Source organism: Rhinolophus sinicus, chromosome 9 (assembly GCF_057876585.1).
Source record: "Rhinolophus sinicus isolate RSI-liver-muscle chromosome 9, RSI-T2T, whole genome shotgun sequence".
NCBI lineage: Eukaryota > Metazoa > Chordata > Mammalia > Chiroptera > Rhinolophidae > Rhinolophus > Rhinolophus sinicus.
In genome coordinates this window covers 27,995,079-28,011,995 of record NC_142509.1, presented here as the reverse complement: position 1 = coordinate 28,011,995, position 16,917 = coordinate 27,995,079, and the positions used below count along the sequence as shown (strand labels likewise).

The window sequence follows — 16,917 nt, the reverse complement described above, 5'->3', positions numbered from 1 at the left end:
AATTCAACATGCTGCTTTTGGAGGACCATTCCAAACAACAGGGAAACTGTGAAAGCTTAAGGGGTAACAAAGCTGTCCAGGAAGCTCCCGTGGGGCCCAGGACTGGAGTTCTGGCTCTGACAAGAGCAAGAAGGAAGCATGCAGATATGAACATGACCACCAGGAGGCAGGAGAGAGCAAGTCAATGGTAAATCCACTTCCTTCAGTTGGGAAGGTTCTACACCCGGTCTTGTGCCAGCACGTGGGGGTGGGAGTGTCTGGTCACAGGCAGAGGCAGGCCCTGGGTTCACATCCTGTCTGGGCGCACTCAGAGGTTTGTCTTGTGCATGTTGGTTCTCCTCTCTGAACCTCTTTCCCCATCTGCAAGTGAGTGTAAGCCACCCACAGGTCTATGTGAGGATGCCCTCCAGGAATCATGGCAAAGTATGCATCCCCACCCCCACAGGGGCCAATAAGGCTGCTCCCCAGCCTTCCCCCACCAACAAAGCTCATACAGGGAGGCAGGAGGAACTGTGGCCACGGATAAGTGTCTCGTGAGGCAGGGGTCCCATCCTCAGGGCTTTTTGCCTCAAGGGAATGTCAATGATTTACCCTCAAACTGTGGTCCTTGTGAATCTGGGGAGGGTTTGGTCTCTTCTGGGACTAAGCTGTGACCTCAGACTACAAAGAAAAGGCACTAGCACAGGTTAAAATAATGGCAAACTTTATTGGCATAAATCACAGGAATTGAAATAAGGAAAAGCCAGGTTAAAAGTTTACAGAGAAAAAACTTAAAATCAAATAATCAAATAACCATTGACCCAGAGGGTGGACCCCAGAAACCCTAGTCCTCCAGAGGAGGGGTCTGGGGGAGGTCACTGTAAACAGAGCGATAAGGCCTATGGGTGGAAGTGGAGACGTCAGACCTTTGGAGGGGCCTAGCTGACCTCCCCGGACCTGGCTGCTCCCAGCCCTGCCATGAAGGAGGGACCCTCTTCTGAGACCCCAGGGAACTCAGCATCTGCTACGAGGCTAACAGAGTGGTCTGGATCTTCCTTACTTTTAGACCTGACTGGGCCACTTTCTGCTGACTGGGAGCCCCAGGCCTGCCTGCACCTGTTTCGTCCTTGGGGGGGAGAGCTCTGGGGGCTTCCGATGGCTTCAGCAGGATCCTGTGCCTCTGTACAGAACCCTGTCAGGTGACCTTGCAATAACCTGGGCCCTTTTCCCCAGACCTCCAGTTTCCAGGGAGGGCAGGAAATTGGGGGAAGAGATGCGCCCAGTGGAATCAATAAGACCGATGGTCAAAATCAGGTACCAGCTTTCCTGAGAAGGCAGAAGGAGCCCCAGAGAAGCACTGAGGAGGCGTAGAATGTTCAGTGGGTTCTTTCTGATGCCAAAGAGTTCATAGAGGAGCAGACGCTCCTAATGGTTTGGATAGGAAACAGCACCCCCAAAGTGTACTTTCCCCTTCTCCTCCCTCAGGAACAGGATGGATGAGGTTCGGACTTCTAGGCCCAAAAGGGCAAGATACCCTTAGGCTAGTTTCGGTTAAGAGCTTGCTGGCCTGGGTAGTAAGGAAGGGGTTTCAAAATACAGCAGTTTATAAAACAGTCCTGGTGAGCCGTGAAGTTAAAGAAGGGGAGACTCAGAGCTGCTCCCAGTTCACCTGCTTATGCTAAGAAAAAATAAAATACAAATTGCTTCCCCACCCCAAGCCCTCAGTACAAGGCAAACCCCACGCCACAGCCACTGTCAAGGACCAGTGGTAGTGGATGAGGAGGAGAATATAAAACGGGATGTCTTTAAAATCTCTTCGAAATCATTTTGTAGAGAGAAGTAAAAGCAACTCAGAATATGAATTCAAACCTCAGTGTAGAAATCAGTCGGTACAGTGTCCAGGCACGAGGTGAAACGCCCCACCTCACGCCGTCCCCAGAGACGGAGGAAGTGACTATAAAACATTATTGCTGGAGAGGCCTGTCTCAGTAGAATCAGAGCAGTTATGGGGGGTGGAGGGCAGTCGCCCAGGCCTTGGGAGACCGGAAGGGCAGGAGAAGCACAAGGAACCTTTCATGGCCCCTGGGCACTTCAACCCTTGGATGGATGGGTTTATGCTGGCATTGTCTGGAGGGAGTCAGGTGTCCCCCACTATTCTCAGAACAAGGATAATTAGGTCGAGGGGAAAATAAGGATAAAAAGAGACCCCATCTGCCCCTGCCCGCCCTCCCCCTGGCTACGCTGCCAAAATATGAGTAAGAGATGGCTCCAGTGTGGGGTGCTGGCCTGGCCAGGCAGGCTCGTGGGGTGGGGCCTCCAGCCCCCATCTCCAAGGAGGATGAAGAGCTGGCAGCCTGGGGAGAGCTGCAGGAGGTGGGAGGACGCCCAGAGGTTCTGGCAGGTGGGGGAGAACAGCAGGCGGGACCCTTCGTGGCCCTCCTGCCACCCTACACAGCCAAGGACACGGGTTCCAGTTTCAGTCGGGCTTGGCCCTTCACCCCTGGGCGAGGCCTCTGGGTCACAGTAGCAGTTGGGAAGGCTGGGCCAGGGGACAGGGCGGATGGAGTGACAAGGGCGCCTAGCAGAAGAGCTTGAGGAAGCAGTTCTGACAGTAAGGCTTGTCGTTCTGCTCCTTGAAGGTGCCCTTGTTGAGCTGCTTGAGGCAAAAGGCACAGACGAAGTGCTCCGGGTGGAACTTCTTGGCCATGGCGGTGATGCAGCGGCCCGTGATGGGCTTCTGGCAGCCGGAGCACAGCGAGCCGCGCCGCTCGTGGTAGTGCACCTCACAGTAGGGCTGCCCGTCGTGCTCGAAGAAACTGCCGTTGATGAATGGCGTGAAGCATTCCTGCCAGGCGGAAGAGGGGGTGAGGTGGAGGGGAGGGGGCTCAGCCCAGGGCAGAAGACGTCATGGTCACACTCGTGAGGACCCCCACTGACTAAGCATCTCCTACGTGCCAAGGGCTGCACTAAACACCACTGAATTCTCCCAAGAGAGGAGGCAACTAAGGCACCAAGTGACGTCATGCAGCTACTACGTTGCACAGACTAGATTCAAACATAGGTCTGACTCCTGGGCACTTAACCAGGAGGCTGTAACGGTGTGCCCCAAAACTCTGGTGCTGAAAAAGGGGTTCCAAGGTCAAACTCTGCATCCTGCTGTGTTTCCCCGAAAACAAGACCTAGCCGGACCATCAGCTCTAATGCGTCTTTTGGAGCAAAAATTAATATAAGGCCCGGTCTTATATTAGGCGTTATGTTATGTTATGTTATCATGTCATGTCATGTTATGTTATGTGTCATGTCATGTCATGTCATGTCATATAAGGTCTTATATTAAAATAAAACCAGGTCTTATATTAACTTTTGCTCCAAAAGACGCACTAGAGCTGATGGTCCGGCTAGCTCTTATTTTCGGGGAAACACAGTAGATTCCCGTGTGGAGATTTACATGTAGGTATAAAAGACCCTGAAAAGTCCTGCAGTGAATAGTGTTTCCCAAACCCATTTGCTCAGAAGACCCTCGCTGGATCCCTGATCACATCTGTGGGCTCCCATCAGCCCCCCAGATTGCAGTTTGGAAATCAATGCCCATTTCCATGGAGGCTGTTAAATGCTTGCATTATCTCATTTAATTCTCACACGCCCTTCTCCCGAATGTAACCAGTCCCAGAAAACCCCTGGACTTGAAGAAGTGTACCCCCTGCCTGCTTACCCCATTAATAAGCCCAAATGAGGCCACCAAGTTGGATCTTGAGAGCACAGTGAGGGGGGCCCTTCTCTTCCCACTGCCCGCTTCTGGGTGCCTCCAGATGCGGGGGCAGGGGCTCCTTACCCGGCACACAAAGCACTCAGGATGCCAGAGGGTGTTGAGGGCCGAGATGTAGTTCTCCAGGATGGCCCGGGTGCAGCCGCCACACTTGGGCGCAAACATGTCAAAGTAATCCTTCCGGCAGTAGGCCTTGCCGTCTTTCTCGTGGAACCCTAAGGAGTGGGGTTTGGGGGGCAGGGTTAGGCCCTCCGGAGGTGGAGACCCTGGCTCCACCAGCAGCAAAGCCCCACCCCCCAGTGCTCCCAGGGAGCAGCAAGCTAGTCTGCTGGTCTGTACCTTCAGGACCAAAGAAGGCGCCACACTGGGCACAGAAGAAGTGCTCGGGGTGCCACGTCCGATCAAGGGCTGTCACCACTTTCTGTGAAAGCAAAATGTGGGGTCAAGAGCTGAGCTGCCACCCCACTGGACAGATCCTACAACTGAGACTCACAGGCAAGGCTATCCTTCCCACATAACCCCCACCCCTAGCTCCCAGCCAAGGAAAGAGCAAACAGTGCCAAAATGGGGGTCTCTCCTGACTGTGCTCTGAATACCGCTGAGAATTCTGACTTATTAAAGGAGGTGACATGCCAAGCACACGCTCTCTCCTTTAATCCTCACAAGCAGTCAAGGTCATAGGTTCCATTATGACTCTAAGTGAAAAAACTTAGGCTCAGAGAGCCTAGGCATTTCCCTAATGTCACACAGCAGGAGAGGAGAGACTTACCCTCCTCTCCATTTATTTGGGCAGGGCTCCTAACCTCTGGGAGTCTCTGAGGCAGGGAATCTGGGATGGGAGGTGGGAGGAAGGTGGGCTGCCTGACGTGCATTCGGAGGCCATGCCATCAGGGTTGGGTTTGAATCCCAGCCCCCGTTTCCCAGCTGTGTGAGCCTGGGCATGTGATGTGACCTCCCTGAGCCTCAGATGGCACCACCTGCACCCTCCGAGGGTGATGGTGAAGCTGCAATGAGCTAGCGTGCTGCCCCTCCCACCGTGCCCAGGAACTCACATCCAGGATGGGACCGTTACAGTAGTAGCAGCGCGGGGAGAAGAGGTTGTGATAGTCCTTTTCACAGTAGGGCTGTCCGTCCCGCTCAAAGAAGTTCCGGGACCCGATCTCCTCCTGGCAGTGGGTGCAGACGAAATGCTCCGGGTGCCACGTCTTCCCCATGGCAGTCACGACCTGAGGAGGTAAGCAGAATGTGGCTCAACGCCTTGGCCTGCCACGGGGCACCCGTCCTGGAGGAGCAAAGGTGCTCAGGCCCACCTGCCACTCCCTCTTCCCCTGCCCGGCTCTCCCATCACCTGTCCAGCGATGGGCTTCTTGCAGGCCCCACAGACCCCTTTGGCGACCGTGGCAACCCCTAGTTTGTTCAGGTCAGACTGCAGGCTCCCCAGCATGCTGTCTAGCTGACTCCCAGGCTTCGGGGGTCCCCCTGGCGGAGAGCTGCTGCCCGTCTTCCCCTGGGTCATGAACTGTAGAAACAGAGAGGGCAGGTCAGGATTTCTGGGGCTTAGGATGGTGTCTCACAGCATTGTGGCACTGGGGGCTTTCTCCCTCCAGACAGGTGGGTTGATGGAAGCAAAAAGTACAACCTCCTCCAAGGGGCCTCAAGAGCACTAGAGGTAGGAATGACATCTGCAAGACATGCTGACGGTCAGAGGGGCTCACGGCACCCCACCAGCCTGACCGAGGCCCGGGAAACATGGCAAGCAGGACACTGAGCCCCCAGCCTTGGCACTGACCCCTCCCTCGTCCTGCCCTTCGGGACTGCTCTGCCTGCCGTTCGGAGGCCAGCCGGCTGCCAGCTCTCCATCCGCTCTTTGTTCCAGGCCCTGGATCTTAGATAGGGGAAGAAACGAGGATAAGAAACTTTTTTTTAATTAAGGAAGAAAAAGAGACCTTGTTATTGGACTACTTCACAAAAGGGAATTTAGAATGAGATAAGAGGATTTATCTCCCCACCCCCACTGGCAATACCAAAATCAGGAGAAAAAGTCTAGAGAAAAACAACCCGGAGAGAGAGGCCCAGGGGGAGAGGAGAGAGAGGCAGGTGAGCCAACCAAAGGCAGGGGACCCAGGAAGGGGAGGAGACTTGGGCCAGACAGCATAGGGGACTTCCAGGTACTGGGCCTGGGGGCTGCAGAGGCAGGGACAGGTACTGGTTTCCCTTCTGGGAATGGCTTCTTCAGCTGGAGCCTGAGGCAGGGCTGAGGGGCAGTGGGAAGAGGCCAGCAGAAGGAAGCCCCACAGGGAAGCCAGACAGCTGATGCCCAAGGTGGGAGTGCAGACAGCACGTTAAACGGGGGTCCAGAGTCAAGGCAAGGTCTAAGGAGGGACTGTGTTAGGTGCTGTGCTGGGTTTGTGGATGGAGGGGAGGAGGGTATGTGTACACGCGTGCAGAGTGGGGACAAGCAGGGCTCGTGCTGGGGCCCCAGGGCCTGCCTGCATCGGGGGGAAGAGCGGGTCCTCGTCGGTCTGACAGCCCACGGATCTCGAAGTGTGGGGCACAGGAGAGGGAGGAGGGGGGCCCTGTGCATCCTCCTGCCGTGGCCCTGCCCCAGCACCCTGGACCTCAGGGGAACCACGAGGGATTGCTGAAGGCCCCAGAGTGGAAGGGGTAGGCAGGCCGGGTAGGGGAGCAGAGCTGCTGGCCGAGGCGTCTCTGTGATGTTGGAGCAAAGGGACAGGAGGAGGAGGAGAAGGCAGAACAGAGAAGGTTCTTCTCAGGGGAATGGGAGAGCCAGGAGGGAAGACAACCTGGGGAGAAGAAAGGAAGGAAAGAGATGAAGAAGACAGAGGAAATATAAGCTCAGCAAGCAGGAGCTGGTAGAGGTGGCATCCCAGGCTCCCCCAGGCCTTCCCACTCTGATACCAAGAATGAGACCAGCCGTACAGGGCCAAGGATACAGGACCCGGCCCTCCCCCCTCCACACACACACACAACCTCCCCTCCGGCCAGCGCTGGGGAAGAATCGGAAGGCCTGCTGACCTGGCCCTGGCCTAGCCCTGGGCATCTCCCCACTACCTTCTCTACCAGCTGCCCCCCAGCCCGCCTCCCTCGCGGCTGCACAGTGATGACGACGCCCTCGGTCATCCAGTCCTCCGTGGAGGCCCCCGCTGCCCTTGCTGCATCCTCCACCTCCGGCTGGATGCCCAGCCGACCCTGCAGCTCTGCGATGAGCCGCTCCTGAGATGGGGTCCTGCTCAGGGTGGCAGGGTCCAGCCGGCGGCGAGGGGAGGGCTCCCGGGACATGGGGTGCGCATGGCCTGTCTCCCGGCTCCTCCTGATCACGGAGCGGATCTGAGGGGGGAGGGGGAAACTGTCACAGTCCCACTCTGGGCTCTGCCAGTGCTGCTCAGTGCACACTCGGGTGCCCCAGGGAGGGAAGGGCAGCACAAAACCACCAGAGAAGAGCCAAGCTGAGGTGCGGTGGAGGCAGGCGGCACAGCACACTCCCTGCACCCAGCACTCACCTCCAAGTCGGCAATGACCTTGGGCAAGACATTTCATTTCCAGGGGCCTCAGCTTGTCCATCTTTGAAATGGGGTTACAGTATTTTCTTGGCTGCCTTACAGGATTATGAGAATTCTTTGAGAGAATGTAAGTGGACATTCTTGAAAGGGCATAGATTTTTTTCTTTCTTTTTTTGACTTGTAATAAAAAATGCGGTCTTTCCTTCCAAATCTTTTAACCAGTTTTTCATGTTTATATCATAATCTACTGGTTTGTAGTGGTTTTGGTTTTTTGTTTTGTTTTGTTTTTGGAAAGGGCATGAAGTTTTAATCAAGCAAGAAGCAAATAATAACAGTAGCAAATAATAATAATAGTAACGTCAGCCACAGCTTTTTGACGACCGTGTGCTATGCTCTAAGCACGTTCCAGGCATTACCTCATTTAATCCTCTGGACAACCTCGGGGAAAAATGGTCTATTATTACCCCCATTTCAAAGATGAGAAAACTGAGGCTGGTGGGGGTTTGCCCAAGGTCACACAGATATTCAGTTCTACCTGGTCCCAAAGCCCATGCTTTTAACCATTTCACACACATCACCTCAAGCTGCCAGGGGGAGCTCATCTACAGGGAAAAGCCTTAAACAAGCAAGAGGGGGGTTGTCACTAGCAATTCCACTGGCCCCGTGGAGCCCACTGCCGAGTGCTGGTCGTCAGGGACACAGGCCACCATATATTGGGATTTGCTGGCCAAGCAGACATGCGCAGAGTGGGAGGCTGCATGCGGTTAGCCAGGAGTGGCCCACACTCAGGCCCGCCGGGGGCCATGCCCAGCAGCCGTGCGAGCTTGCGCCTGCCTGGCCAGAGGTGGAAATCCTCTCGGTGGCGTTGGGTGTGTCCATGACTATGGCATGTGGAAGCTCCGGCTGCTCCCTCTCGGCCGCGGCAGCAGCTTCAGTAGTGCCCTCTGGTCTTCTGGGGATCTCGGGTCCCTGGCTTGGCCCGACCAGGCTTCCCCTTGTGGATGTCTCTCCACCTAACTGCTCTTCGTCAACTGGGGCAGAGCAGTTGCTCTCCAGCCCCGCTGGCTCTGGCCTTGCCCTCTCCTTCTGCTGTCCACGTTCCTTTGTGAGACTCCAGGTATCTGGGAAGATGGCCTGACGGTCCACAGCCACGACAGCTGGCTCGGTTAACTCCTGGAAGCTGGGCGTAGCTCCGCGGGGAGTCTCAGGCCCAAACGTCTCCAAAGCCCACGGCCGCTCCCACGTGACAGCCACAGCCTCCTCTGGATGCCCACGGTTGGCCGACAGCCCTTGGGGGTCTCTAGGCTCCTGGGAACCTACACACCCAGCTCCGGGTGGAGTGTGGCTGTGGGGAGCCCTGGAACGCTCACTGGTGAGGCTTGTCAGGCTCCGAACTCGAGCCTGACTCGCTGTACCAAATGGCCCCCGAGAATCCTCCACAGAAGGACACCTTGAGTCGGGGGTGTCAGCTGTTACTCCAAGGCCGGCCAAATCAAGCCAGCTGGGGGCCGCAGGAGGTACAAGGCCCTGTCCTTTATCATTAACCGCAACACAGAGGCCCTCCGGGGTGTGACAGTGGCCTCCAGGGGAGGGTTTAGTAGCAGATGGCAAGAAAACAGAGGGCCCAGGAGGAGGAGGAGGAGGAGGAGAAGGAGAAGGAAGTATGTGGTGTGAGGATGGAGCTGAGCTGGGCAGCAGCCCCAGGGAATTCAAGGCCACAGCCGAGGAGCTGGTCTGGAGGAGGAGAAAGACAAAAGGCAGAGGGGAGAGGAGAGAGAGATGGGAGCGTGAAGAAAGAAGCTCACTGCAAGGGGTGCGCTAGGCCTTAGGGCTCTGAGAGCTACCACCTACACTGACCAGGGTAGCTGCAACGCTGAAGCATGATGGCCAACAAGGTTTTCCTGGGCTCCAAGTCCTTGGCCCCCATCAAACCCAGGCAGCAGAAAGCAGCCACTGAGCAAAGCCTGGGAGGCCACCCCCGTCAGAGTAGTAGGACGGAGAAAGGCTAAGGGGAGGTGACCATGAGAGACAGGTGACCAGGGAGGTCAGCCCAGGAACCACCAAGGGAGAGTCAGCCACAGGCAGCTGCTCTGCCCCCTCCAACCTTGGCTCCATGCTCAGCTCGGTCTCTTCCAGACAAACCCAGCTTCCCTATGTCCCTGAAACCTTGCTCTAGGGGCACAGCGAGAACCAGCTCAGCTTCTCACGGGGCATCATGACATGGGCTCTCAGAGAGCATCATCGCACCAAAGGGTGTTCGGGCAAGGCTCCCTTAGGCCAATGCCTGGGTCCAACACACTTGATCCTGACCTTGGCTGCTCAGAACTGCTAGTAGCTCAGCCCCCTCCCCTCAGGCTCGCTCCCACCCCCCACCACGAAACCCCAGCTGAAGAGAGGTTTGGAGGCACCATCAGGGCCAAGAGCACATGGACCACTCGCTCCCCTTCTCAGATTCCCTAAGTCACGCGCCAAAGGTCAACCCACATGGAAGAGTGCAGTCAGCAACTGTTGGAGAGCTCAGTCAATATCAATCCCATGGAGGCACCCCATCTTTTCAATAAAACATCTCGGGCCTGGCAGGCCTGGGGAGGCCCGGAAGGGGAGGGGAAGAAGTGCCGCATGCAGGACTGTCCCAGCAGCCCGACAGGTTAGGTTTTCCACAGACAGAACTTGTGGGGACTTAGAGGCCCATGGAGGGAGAAGGGGCCGGACAGGAGCCAGGCAAAGGAGGCCTCTGGATGCAGAAGCCAGAGGCAGAAAGAAAGACGACGTGTTGAGGACAGCCAGCGTGGGAGATGGGGCTCTAGGGCAAATGACCTCTCAGGCACAGAACCCCAAGGCTCACATGGCCCAGCAGAGAATGCCCTCCCCCACCAAGGGCAGCCATCAACACAGGGCCCTTTGTCCCAGCCTCCTGATCCCCTCCCTGGGTGGCTGGGAGCTGAGAGCACCCCGGGGGGGAAGGAATGTCCCTGCTGAGCGCTTTCCTGCCTGCCCAGGCTGCAAGGCAGCTCAGTCCCCACCAGCCTGGCCTGGCCCTCCCTCCCCCGCACCCTGGCAAGGCCAAGGCACTGCAGGGTCCCTGGCTTGGGGCAAGGCATCCAAACTGAGGGGCCGAGTTCCAGCTACTCACACTGAGGTACAGGAGGAGGATGGGGGAGACAGAGGGTACGGGGCAGGGAAGAGGGGCCTCCAGGCACCTTAAAATCCGACAGTGAGGCCATCAGCTCATCCAGCTCCCGGGTGGCAGAGGAGGCCGAGATGCGTGTCTGCTGCTGGCTGGAGGTGACTCGCTGAGGACTGCTCATCTCCGCCTGGTTCACAGTGATGGCGGGGCTGCAGGCCAGGCAGGGCATCAGTGGGAACCCCAGAGCCGAGCCCCACGCTCCCCCAGAGTGGCCCTCCCCTCCTCAGGGAATCAATGTCAGCTCTAACAGTGGGGTCCTGTCACCCCCAACCACTGGGAAGCCCACCAACTCCCAGTATCTCCTGGGGACCCATCGTTGGGAGGGGGCTGCTGTCAGCCCGGGGGACAGAGCTCCGAGGTGAGCTGATGTGGGAGATGAGAGGGCCGCTCAAACGGCATCCTTCCCAGGAAGATGCCTCTGGCCCTCCAGCCCAAGTTCAAGCTTGCCTGTTAAACAAGCCAGAATACCCCGCGTACCCTCCACAGCTGTGCATGTGTGACTGTCCTAAAGACACGGTCACTCTGAGAAGAGCTAACATTTAGAAAGCACTTACCATGTATATCATGTGCTATGAGCCAGAAACCATTCAATGTGCTTTACATTTATGATTGGGTCTCACCCTTATTGAGGCGGGTGGCCTTATCCCCATCACCCCACAGCCCCTAATAACACTTTATAGGTGGAAAAACTAAGGCTTGAGAGATGACACTTAGTAAGGGCAGAACCAAGGTTTGAACCCTACTGTGTGGCTCCTAAGCTGCAGGCACCCTCAGCGAGCACAATGTGTCTTTCCTAATGGATGGCAGGCTTACTGAAGGCAGGAACGGAGTCCGTGTAACTCAGCAATACCCGCAGTGCTTGCTGCAGAGCCTGGCAGACAACAGGGACTTGTAGAGGGAAGGAGTGACGAGGGGGCTAAGTGGGCAGATACTGGAGCACGGACACTGGCTGGACGAGGCCTCTCTGCCTGGGCAAGCCCAGAGGACACTCACACAGGGCTGGGCACAGAGCTCTCCAGCTCATCCAGAAGACTCTCCACGCTGGGCCGCACGTCCTCCAAGCCCCGGCCCCCATTCCGCTTGGGCTTCTCTTTCATCAGGGGCCCAGCTTTGCCGCCCAGCAGGCTGTTATTCTCTGGGATGCCATAGTGGGGGCTAAGAGTCCCAGGCAGCAGGGGGCTCGAGTTGGCCTCATCTAGGGAGAGGGCGAGAGAAAGGCTGCTCAAACCTGAGGTCTCTGGGGAGCCAGAAGCCAGCGGGTGGGTCTGGGGATTCTGGCAGGCCCCCGCCCCAGGGACTCAGCCCTACCTGCAGGGAAGCCTGGGGGGTTATGCTGCACAGCATTCAGTTCCAGCAGCAGGCGGTCAAGTTCAGAAAGGTTGCTGCCCAGGGAGGAGCTCATCACGGTGGGTGAAGGCTCAGTTGACTTTTGCTTGTTGGGGAAGCTTTGAGAGGCAAAGAGAAGACCCCAGTGAGAGACGTTCCCCAGCTTTAGCGACCCCCAAATTCTCCAGAATAAGGTGAAGAGGATAGAGTCTCCCCCCGCAAGAGGACAGAGAGTGGGGAAGGGATGTGCTAGGAAGAGCGGAGGAAGGAAGTCTTGCCTCAGTTCCCAGCAACTGGGGTGATGTAATAGCTGCTACACGGAGATGTTAGCCCAATGACCCCTGAGGCAGCACAGCCCCTGGCCCTGGCCGCAGCTGCCTCCAGCCCCAGCTGGTCCCTGGAGTTTCCAAGCAGGAGGGACAGGTGCGCAGGCAGGGGCTGGAGCAGTACCTGTAGACGTGCTCTTCTTCACCAGCTCGGGGACATGGAGGGCCGACGCCGTCCTGGGGGATGGAGGCACTGGGTGTTTTGGCACCGGAGCCGTACACAGGCGGCGGGGACTGAGGCTATAGGAAGGAGAGTGCTCTGAGCCTCCCCGAGGAGAGGAAAAGGAACAGCCCGAGTCACCCCCAGGAGGCTGCTGCTCACCAGGGAATTTCCACACTCCGGCTGGAGACAGGTGATTAACACTTGGTCACCGCCCCCCCTCATGAGGTTCCTGGTGGGGACAGCTGGCCCCTCTCCCCTTGCCCTGAGCCCACTCCTCCCCTGGCTCCCCAAGCTGCTGCCAGATAAGCTCCTTTAGCCTCTAGGGGCTACAGCCCCTGCCTCTACCTACCTGCTGGTGGATGAATCGGGAGGCACTGGGCTGCCACTGGTCTAAGGGGTCAAGGATCGTGCCGTTGAGGGCCTCGCTGGATGGGGGTGGAGGGACAGGGGGTGGCACAGCAATCTCCTGGTATGTGTGGTTTCCAGTTGGGTAGGAGTAGGGGGTCTCCTCGGACAAGAACACAGGCCGTTTGGAGATGTGGGAGGTGGTGGACTCCAAGTCCTCCAGCAGGGCGTCTGCAGAGAGAAGGCACGGGCGTGGGTAAGAACCAGGGATCCTGGGAACTAACTCTCCAATGGCAGTGCCCTCCCTGCCTGCATTCAAGTGTTAATGACTTCTGAGCACCTGCCAGGCCCATGGGGAAAAATGACCAGCCTCAGGTCAGGAAGATACCAGCCCAGCCCAGCCTGGCTAAGAACCAGCTCCCACAGCTGACCTCTTATCCCAGCCCCAGACGGAAGTTGCTCTGGAGGCTCCGGGGGCTGCCCTTGGGGCTCTCCTACCTGAGAATCAGGCACCTGTGTTCCCTCCAGACAGGGCTGTGTAGCTGGCTGACTGAGAGTCAGAAATGCCTTCCTGGAACTCAGTGCTCTGACTCCACAGGGCAGGCGGAGAGAATGGGCGGGAGGGGCCCACGTCATGGGGAGGGGCCCAGGCAGTGCCAGGTTCCACTTAATTTCCAAGAGCTTAAGCTTTCTCAGCCCCCAGACTGGAGGGGCTCTGGGGTGGTACTGTCTTCCTGACCAGGTAGAAGCAGAAGCCCAGGCTCCGAGCTCCCGAGCTCCGTCCCAGCTATGGGGTGAGGTGTGTGAGGAGGTGGAGGTGGGGGCGGGGACGAGGCTGGTGCAATGTTCCCTACCCCCTCGGCCAAGGTGGGGGGGGTGGGGGGGTGAGGACAGGACTGCTCCATAGGCTGTTTCTGCAGAGTCTGGCAAGCAGCCTGGCCCCAGAGGCTCCAGGGCCCCACCATTCTGCTTTTAACAGCAGCAAGAGAGCGGAATGGCCCTCAAGTGAAAGCTTCCATTACCCTGGCACCGGGCACACAACAGAGGGGCCCTGGATCTCCCTAGTCTCCTGACAAACAGGGTACAGTGAAAGGGGCAGGAGTAGAAAAGCCTGATCTCCCCCTCCCTCCCCTCTCCCCTCCCCCCCACCTCACCCCTCTCCCCCTGGGACCCTCACCAGCCCCACAGCCCAGAGAGCCAGCCTCACATGCCACACCCTCATTCCTGTCGTGCTCACGGGCTTGCTCACTCTCACCTCCCTGGTGACCTGCTGGGGGCTCAGTCCCAGGCCCTTAAGAACCGTCAGAAAGCAGTGGCTGCACTTGTTGCCAGGCACTGAGGACACACACAGGGCCGGGTACTTGGCATCCACCATCTCAGTGAATCCTCCTACCCCTAGAGGTGGGGTTCTGATCCTTCCTGTATGGATGGGGGGACCAGCGTGGAGCGGTGGTGGGACTCGCCCTACATCACAGAGACAGTGCATTGCAGGATAGCTGGCTCCTCAGAAGCCCCAAATCCCAAAAATCTGCTAAGAGGCTGCTTCCTGTGATCACAAGATGATGCCATATTTCAACAATACAACTTCCTGAGTGACGGGCCGGGCTCTGAGAACTGCCATTCTGATCCTTCCTCAGGGCCCCAGCCCCAACCCTACCCCTGCTCGAAAGAAGTGGGAAGCAAAGCCCTTACCAGGGCCTTGGTCTGTGGGCCCGTACTTTCTCCCAGCTGCCTGCCTGTTCTCCTTCCCCCAAGGGCAGCAATACCTACCCCCAGCACCTACCCAGCTGTGCAAAGGGGAAGCTGGCTCCAACGCCCAGCACAGGTCTCCTAACTTCTGAGGAAGGTCAGTTCATGTGGCCCCCTCCCTCTCCAAGTCCTGTGGAAGAGGTCTGGCTTCCTGTCTCTAACAAACCGGAACTAGAGGGAGTCAGTGTGTCTAGGTAACAGCAGAAAAGGAACCAGTGTCCAGGGCCAATCCCAGGGGCCTCTGCATGGCCACACCTGCTGCCTTGGCTTCGTGCAGTTCCCACTTCCTCTAGGCCCGACCCAGCCAAGGCAGGGTCTCTCCTTCTCCATCATGGGCAGGGCCAGGGGGCTCCCCAGAGCAGGCAACCAGTACAACCCCAGAGCGCTAACAGGAGCAGCTGCCATGCCTGGACACCCGCCACGTGCCAGTGTTCCCACCCTCACAACACGAGCACAGATGGTAAAACTGAGGTTCAAAGGTAGTCATACCCCCACACTGCCACAGCGGGTGCAAGGGACACAGCTGGAATCTGAACTTGGGTCTCTTGGTCTCTAAACACTCAACAGAAGACAGATAGTTAACCTTCCCTGTCAAACCCGAGTCAGGGACACCACTGCCCTCTGCATCAAATACCTCCCCCATCGCTCGTGACCTGACTCTAAATCTGGCTTATTGGTTTATAGACTGGCTTCTGGTTTATGATTCAATGGGCTCTTTTCGACATGGACACATCTGTTGGTCAGAAGGCGCAGTCCTGGGACAGAGAGACAAAAGATCTCAAGTTTTAAGTCCCAGCTGCTCTCTCCATTATCCATGGCCACACAGCCAATCACTTAGCTTCCCTGAGCCTCAGTTTCCTCAGTCAACTGGGGTAGTTGATAGGGGATAGCAGATGCTATAGTACACATGTGAAGCTGCAAACATCAGATCTTATTTGCTCTGTGAAATTCAGAAAAACATCTTCCTCCAAGGAGCTCAGCGTGAGATGCAAAGCACTGACTTCTCCTAAGTCTTCTGCGGGTAGAATCTGAGCAAGACACGAAAAGAGTGGCCTTGAATGAAAACGCAAAGTAATACACTAACATTCAAAGTGAAATGTGTGGATGGCAGGGAGAAGGCACATCATTTTCCAAACTTCAGAATGAGAGAGATGAATCCAGAGGAGGCCACACGCAGCCACAGGCTCTGTGGTGTAACTTCCTTCTTGCTCTCTAACCTTAGTCTTTGATCAGTGACTGGACAGGGCTTGGGGTCACTGTCCCCCCAAACCCCATACAAACGCCTCAGAGGAGACAGCCAGGAATATAGGAGGCAGCCACGGAGTACACTCTGAGCACTCTGGTGGATTCCTGTGGGTGCAGAGACTGCTGTCTTCCCACAGGCTGCACAATGGTTACAGGCCAAAGTCTCCTTGCAAGCTCAGCAAACTCCTCCCCTTCCTGAGTAAACAGAGGCGGCAGAGGGAAGCCAGGCACAGAGGAATCCACTTGCAGGCAGTGCCCCATGGGGAGGGGTCCCGCAGTTTTCAGCTATGGCTACTGCCTGGCACCCAGCTCTAAATACCCTCGGGGCAGGCTCGGAAATTCCTTCTACTCACACCCCAAAGAAGGAGTCAGAGAATGTGGGGCCCACTGGAACACAGAAGCAGTGTCAGGAGCAGTCAGGGCTGCTCATTCAGGCTAAGGAAGGCTTCAAACTTCCTCAGCACCTCTCCAGGCCTGAGGCCATCCGGATGAGTCAGAGCCACCGGGACTGTCCCAGTCATGCTGCAGAAGGAAGCTCTCCCTGGGGTTTCCAAGCCCCTTTCCGGAGGAAACCACACTAGACTCTGAAAGCTTTTACCTCTCTGGGCTTTCAGAATCAGGCCCTGGCACTTCCCAGGCCCTGAAGAGGGGTTCTCCTCTGCAAACTGGGGCGAAAGGGGATGACGGCACTGAGTGCAAAATCTCCAAACCACCAAGGAGCAAAGGCCACTCAGCTACGCCCTGGTGACGAAGGGGTGTGGACCTTCCGCAGCTTCCCGCCAGAGGGCGCCATCGGTTCGCAGGCTCCCAGCCCCGGGGGGAGTAACCGAAGGTAACCTCACGCCATCACAGAATTTCTGGCTGGCGAAGACCCGGGAGCCCCACTGCCACCAATGCACTGGGTAAGTTTCAATGCCGAGAAGCTTCGCTAAGCTGGAGGGACAGAGCAGGCTCGGAGGAGGAGCACGAGACCACCTAGGTGCCAAGCCTCCAGCCCGTGCCTGTGAACACACTATGATTGAAGGGGCGACCCAAAAGTGACGCAGCCCGCGGGGCTTCGGAGACCCACAGGACGGACGCCCTGGCTGTCAGCGCCCCCTCCGCATATGCAACACCAGCAGGTGCCCCATCCCCACCCCGCGGCTGGAGCCACGCTCAGAGCAGCAGGGCTTCGTGCCGGGAGGCGGCCCCAGGGCAGGCGACTGGGCAGCGCGGCGCACTGGGGCCAGGCGGAGACGGAGACGTAGAGGCCTTTCCCTGGCCCCATCCACTGAGCCAAGGAGTATATTCCTGAGAACGGGGTGGGAGCC

At 57.3% G+C, this 16,917-nt stretch overlaps 1 protein-coding gene across 4 annotated transcripts in view; it reads right to left on the bottom strand.

The window, feature by feature from the left end:
• Positions 1–686: 686 nt before the first annotated feature.
• Positions 687–16,917, bottom strand: part of PXN (paxillin) — a 43,847-nt gene continuing 27,616 nt past the window's right edge. The window contains exons 1-15 of one of the 4 annotated variants that reach the window (XM_074321811.2): positions 14,397–14,512; positions 12,618–12,844; positions 12,230–12,345; positions 11,762–11,898; positions 11,447–11,648; positions 10,467–10,602; positions 8,101–9,000; positions 6,818–7,093; positions 6,235–6,549; positions 5,535–5,630; positions 5,094–5,264; positions 4,798–4,971; positions 4,085–4,166; positions 3,812–3,960; positions 687–2,824 (exon numbers count right to left, since the gene is read on the bottom strand). In XM_074321811.2, the coding sequence (XP_074177912.2) occupies positions 2,558–2,824; positions 3,812–3,960; positions 4,085–4,166; positions 4,798–4,971; positions 5,094–5,264; positions 5,535–5,630; positions 6,235–6,549; positions 6,818–7,093; positions 8,101–9,000; positions 10,467–10,602; positions 11,447–11,648; positions 11,762–11,855 (2,862 nt within the window). In that variant the 5' untranslated portion in view covers positions 11,856–11,898; positions 12,230–12,345; positions 12,618–12,844; positions 14,397–14,512 and the 3' untranslated portion in view covers positions 687–2,557. Of the gene's footprint in view, positions 2,825–3,811; positions 3,961–4,084; positions 4,167–4,797; positions 4,972–5,093; positions 5,265–5,534; positions 5,631–6,234; positions 6,550–6,817; positions 7,094–8,100; positions 9,001–10,466; positions 10,603–11,446; positions 11,649–11,761; positions 11,899–12,229; positions 12,346–12,617; positions 12,845–14,396; positions 14,513–16,917 lie in introns of those variants that run through there. The other 3 variants (XM_019727841.3, XM_019727842.3, XM_019727843.3) reach the window with 3 other exon arrangements.